Below are 6,000 nucleotides of genomic sequence, written 5' to 3'. Positions count from 1 at the left end.
CAACAATTAAAGATTACAAATGGACAGCATACTTTAATTGAAATTTTATTTTACTTTTGGGTTTTCAAGACAGGGTTTCCTCTGTGTAGCGTTGGCTGTCCTGGAATTCACTCTGTAGACCAGGCTGGCCTCGAACTCACAGAGATCCACCTGCCTCTGCCTCTTGAGAGCTGGGATTAAAGGCATGTGCCACCACTACCAGGTCTAACTGAAAATTTAAAACATCTAAAGAAAAAACTGAAATTTTAATATATAATTAGTAAGAGTTTTAAAACTACATCTAAGATAAAGAAATGTTTAAATGAGTAAGAAATTAATAAAAGGTTTAATAAAGATAAACTCTAAAAAAAAGGCTTTGTTTTCTGCACTGACTTTTTCTCCTCTTTACCTTCAAACAGAACAAAATTTTCTAGCAAAGAAAAGAACTGTTAGTCTATTTTAGGATAAAACCGAAAGAGAAAAGAGATCCCATTCTAAAAATCCCCTGTTGTGAAGGTGACCCTCTGTTAACTCTTAAACAAGTAAGGAAAAATAAACTAATCCTAACAGCTTTACCTTGGAACTTTCTCCTCTCGTTAAACCTTTCTTACATCTCAAAGAGGTAGTTTTAATTCTGTATGAGTTCTTCTTGCTGGGTGTAACCTATTCTAATTGTGTCATGTCTGTTCATGGTAATCGTTTTCATGTCATCTTTGTCATTTTGCATTCTGAGAAAGAACTAAGTGATGAAAGTCTGTGACCATTTCATTTATACATACAAAAACTTTGTTCTGTGCTTCTCTTAGCATGCCTAATTTTGCTTTTAAGATTTATGTGTACAAGTGTTTTGTCTGTATGTACGTATGTATGTGCCACACATGTATGCCTCAGAGGTCAGAAGAGGGCATTGGATCCCATGGAACTAGAGTTACGAATGGTCATGCGCTACTTTTGGGTGCCGGAAATTGAACTCAGGTTTTCTGCAAGTGCAACAAGTCCTCTTAATTGCTAAGCTATCACTCCAGCCTCATTACCAGGCCTAATTTAAAACATGTAAGAAAACATGAATGTGTGAGAAATATATTAAAAGGCCTGATAAATACATAGTGCCTTATAATAAATGTAGGTATTCTTAACTCTCTGAAACTTAATGGTATTTTTTTTTGCCTATCAAATGTTTTATGAAACCTTAAATTGCTACTTGTGTATATAAAATGAACAGCATTCATTGGCATCACAACATGAAAGCTCCACTAAGCCAATAAATTTTACATTGGATACATAGATTTTTAATAAGGATTTTCTTCTGAAACCGGTTCTGGAAAAGATTAAAATTTTATTTCATTTTTTTTTAAAGTCAAGGGTAACAAAAATAAAACAGCATCAAAATGCTTTGTGTTGATCCCATTCTCCAGATGCTGTGTTAAGAATTCTTCTGTTGGACTGATCCCTTTTATAAGAGTGCTCTTAGTATACAAGTGATGGATGTAAGATTTCTGGAATGGTTGAGATACATCTAGAATGATGGATATGTTTGCCAAAGATCTTTAAGTTGAACTTCCTTTCCATAATGAAAATTATAGGAGTTACAATACCATCAAGCAGTAACATTAGACTGGGTATACTTACTCTGTATGTAATAAAAAGGACATATTAAGTCTTACCAAAAAAGGAAAGTCTCCCTTATTTTGGTTACAACTCTGCATTGCTAAAATCGTATTTCTCTGGAGATCCTGGACAGAGATAATATACTATATCTGACAGGGTATTAAAGCTGGTTAAAGAAGGGCACTAGATGTTTGGAGACAAGATACAGCCTGTAGAGGTCATTGTAAGGGAGTGGCACCAGTGTCCATAAGACCCAAGTCTCCGCAGCTTCAAGAACACAAGGACCCTACACCTATAAGCTATTAAAAGGCTGAAGGACTTAAAGATCTCTTCAGACAACAAACAGGATGCTTTAACTTCTTAAAGGCAAAGATAAACTCTACTATAAATCTGTCAGTAATTATAACCTTGTTTTGTTTTTTTTTCATTCTTTTTCTTTTGGCACTGTTGGTACTCAATGGTTACAACTCTATAATATCTTCCCCTTAACATATTCTACTATTGGATTTTTTCCTAAAAATTGTTCTGTTGTATTTTGCCATGATCTTAATGTATAACCATCGGTTGGGATTTTTTTGTTTGTATATATGGTTTTATTTGTTTGTTTGTTAATTTGTTTTAGCAGTCTAAAGGACCATATCCAGAACAATTGCACAGCTTTTGGTTTTCTTGACTCTGGTCCTTTATGGGGCCACTGGTTGGCATAATCATATTATTCTTGCATTGACAACTTGTTTAAGATTTATTTAAGTGTACGGATGTTTTGCTTGCAGATATGTATGTGTATCACATGTGTGTCTGGTGCATGCAAATGCCAAAAGAGGTCGTTAGATCCTTAGGAATTGCAATTATGGATGGTTGTGAGCTGCCATGTGGATGCTGAGAATCAGACCCAGGTCCCCTGCAAGAGCAATTAGTGCTCTTAACTGCTAAACCATTTCTCCAGTCCAAATTCTTGCATCTTTTTTTGATCCTGTAAAATCTGTGTCTTCTAGGATATGACAGTTTCAAACTTAACTCATTATGATATAGGGATTCAAGTCAACTCCCACAACAAAAACTCCAAAGCCTCCTTTCCAACCAATAGATACAATAGGAAGAGAGCTTTGTAGTCTCTCTTTGGCAAGGACTACACTCCTCATCAGCAAGGAAATTGTATAAAATAGATTATCATCCTCAGATTTTTAAGACCACAGCTCTGAGGATGGAGTAAAGTGAGGTAGGCGAATAGGAAGTTCTAGAGGCAAACAAACAAAAAACAATCCCAAAGGAATACTGGAAACCCCTCCAACTGAGGTCTATGCATAACAAAAGAGCATGCTTTAAAAAAAAGCCCTACCTTCTCTAATTGCCAGAAAAGATGGAGGCTATGTAAATGTGCTATAAAAGATAGAGACTCTCTTGGCCAAGGGCCTTTTGGTCTTAGAACTTTCTTTGCCAGTCTTTGGGCCCACTCCCATTCTGGGTAATATTTATCTTTTTTCCTAGTAAAAGATTTCTATTTCCATCACTACCCATGTGTCTCTGGTCCAACTCTTGTTCTAGAACACAGGAACCTGGGCATCTCAGTGGGGTGCACTCTGGACTCTGACCCATGCTAACAGTGAAAGCACAACTGAGGTTCTCTAAGATTTATGTTTTGGCATGTCTTGCTTTTATAAAAGGTGTGTTTGTTTAATGGCCATCTGGGAAACATTTTTGGTTTTAAAAATGTAGCAAGACTACCTAATGAACCAAACACTGTTTTGTTTTTGTTTTTGAGACACAGTTTCACTATGTATCCCTGTTTGGCCTGGAACTATGTAGACCAGGCTGGCCTTAAATGCACAGAGATCTGCCTACCTCTGCCTTTTGAATGCTGGGATTAAAGGTGTGCATTATCACTCTGCCAGGCTAAGGCTAGTTAATGAATATTGGAAAAATGGGAAAGTTGTTTGTTTTTAATCAGTTTTGCATGAGAAAAAAAACCCCTACTTTTCTTTTGAAGCCACATCTCAGGATACAATCAATAGATATATGATCCTTCATTTACTGTTTGTGACAATCAATTCAATTTCTTATACATTCAAATCCAAATTAGAACTATCTGCCTCACAATGAGATTTTACTGCTATTACTTAGTTTTCTAAGTTCTAGATGCTGTAAAAGTTACAAGTCAGTACTGTTTCAACACTTGTATTTCTTCTCCTCAAAAAATTAAGGAGCAAATATTTTAATAAGCCTTATGCAAAACAGTTCTGACCATTTTACTAGTAGTTAACCTGACATATGTGTCTGGGTATAGCCATGACTTCTCTGAGAACTGGAAAATACTATATAATGCAAAAAGTAAAAAATGTACAACTTTCCCAAATAACTTCACTTAAACTATGCTGGCATACAGAATATGGGTAGGCCAGACCACCAGTTAAATTTGCTAGACACAAAAATAATAATAACTTGAAGATTAAAGAAAGCAAAACAGACTTTAACTGGTGAAAGGGACTACATTGCACATGTGCTTCCGGAAGAGCTTCTGGAGGGATGATAGATGACCCACCCCTTTGACTGGCTGTGGCCCACAGAGTCTGAGACAAATTATTGGAGGTGACAACAGAGCCCAGTCACTGGCAGGTCAGAGTTTGCTTACAGCACTCCAGCTAGCACCAAGGCAGATAGTAAGGAGCTACCTAGAATGCCACAGCCAGGTCTTTTTTTTTTTCTTTTTAATAATGGAAAACCATCTGTGAGGTTAATATAATAATATAAATCAAAGCTGACACAGCTAAGTGCTGGCTCAGAGTCAACCATCTGGATATGGGATTTTGCTAGTCCTTAATGACTTTGTTCAATATTTAATCAAAAATTAAGAAAGGTATAATTAACATGCAACTCTTATAAAAAAAGAAAATAAAAAATATTAATTTTTCCATGGATGACCAGCACAAACTGTTAACCTGTTAAAAAAAGCCCAACTTTCCCACCATTCCAGAATATAAATATACACCCCATCTGTTTCTCTGTAAGCATCTTAGGTCGAGGACAAATGAGATAAAGCCAGGAGCTGACCACCCAACAGACTGATTGCTCATTCTCTGTGTGGCTGAGTCATTCATTTCTTGTGATGGGCATGGCATCTTTGAATGTGCAAGTCTTTGGGACCTTCTTGACCATCTTGGCAGAACGACGATGGGTGCTTTTTGTTTTCTTGGTGGAATAATTCATCAGTGTTTCCTCTGAGGTTCAAACATGACCACTGGCCAGATCCCAAAGAGAAACTGTGGAAACAAGTGAGGACAAAATGAGAGAAAAGATTATTCTATGCCTGAAAAGAAAGGAGATTTACAATCCCTGGGGGTATGGACTGTAACCTGTGTTAGGTTTGTTAGTATGAGTGGCCTGAGCATAGCAAAGGCCTTGCATCCGATCTCAAAAACGACCTTTACTTAATTTATTTAAATATAGTAAGTATCTACTTTGTCAGCGTGGAAGTAGGTATTTAATCTGTTAACTCCTAGAGACATCTTTTGGGGGGATTTGTGCGCACATGCACATATGCGAATGCAGTGCTTGTGGAAGTCGGAGAGGGCACTGGATCCCTTAGAGCTGGAATCAGAGGTGGCTGTGAGGCTCCTGACGTGGGTGCTGGGAATGGACTTGGGTCCTTTGAAAGAACAGGACATGCTTTTAACTGCTGAGCCATCTCCTCAGCCCCTTAATCTTCAATTCTTCCAATAATGCTGTAATGTTGCTATTAACAGCTCCATTCTGTTGAAGTAACTCAGGTTTAAAGAAGAGATTTGTCTAAGCTCACATATAGTGGATGGATAATGAACACTTCAGAATTCATGTCTGTTGTTCCAAAGTCTGTGCTGCTCCTCATAGCTCCCTGTTGTCTTTTACATCCATGTGATCTTCTCAAGACCACCACCGCCCTGCCCTTTACAACACAGACTTACCTTCACTTTTGGCCTGCATTTCAGGTAAAGTGTTCTTGTATATAAACTGAAAGGAAAGTAGAAAAATAAATTTATTAGACAAATCAACTCATAGACTGTAATTTCAGGATGTCTGTAGTTTAGGACCAAGCATCATCACATGATGTCCTATGTGGTTGGTATCATAACTCTATCTTTGCAAATGCAGCTCTATCATTAATTAAATAAACCTATGAGAAACCCAGAGAGGTAACAGTTTCTTTGGTGTCTGTCTTTAAAGTGAGTCACTGCTGGAAGTGAGATTAGATCAGTAAAGCAGTGCATATAGCAAACACTGCTGAATTTTCCCTGAAAGTCACGAGGTTGTCTATAATACACAACATAGTGTTATGTATACTACACTATTTAAATGTATTTGAATAGTAACAAATATATCATGACAACATATACAAAACCTAATTTTCTAGTATTTCAAACAAGAATGTAAAGGTCAAAA

At 36.9% G+C, this 6,000-nt stretch overlaps 1 protein-coding gene across 1 annotated transcript in view; it reads right to left on the bottom strand.

The window, feature by feature from the left end:
- Positions 1 to 1,295: 1,295 nt before the first annotated feature.
- The window catches only part of Acer3 (alkaline ceramidase 3), a 92,578-nt gene continuing 87,873 nt past the window's right edge, over positions 1,296 to 6,000 (bottom strand). The window contains exons 10-11 of the mRNA XM_059270837.1: positions 5,526 to 5,571; positions 1,296 to 4,844 (exon numbers count right to left, since the gene is read on the bottom strand). Coding sequence (XP_059126820.1) covers positions 4,791 to 4,844; positions 5,526 to 5,571 — 100 coding nt within the window. The 3' untranslated portion in view covers positions 1,296 to 4,790. The remainder of the gene's footprint in view (positions 4,845 to 5,525; positions 5,572 to 6,000) is intronic.

This window comes from Peromyscus eremicus, chromosome 1, assembly GCF_949786415.1.
Source record: "Peromyscus eremicus chromosome 1, PerEre_H2_v1, whole genome shotgun sequence".
Taxonomy (NCBI): domain Eukaryota; kingdom Metazoa; phylum Chordata; class Mammalia; order Rodentia; family Cricetidae; genus Peromyscus; species Peromyscus eremicus.
The sequence above is the reverse complement of the archived record's forward strand: the minus strand, read 5'-3'. Positions and strand labels throughout refer to the sequence as shown.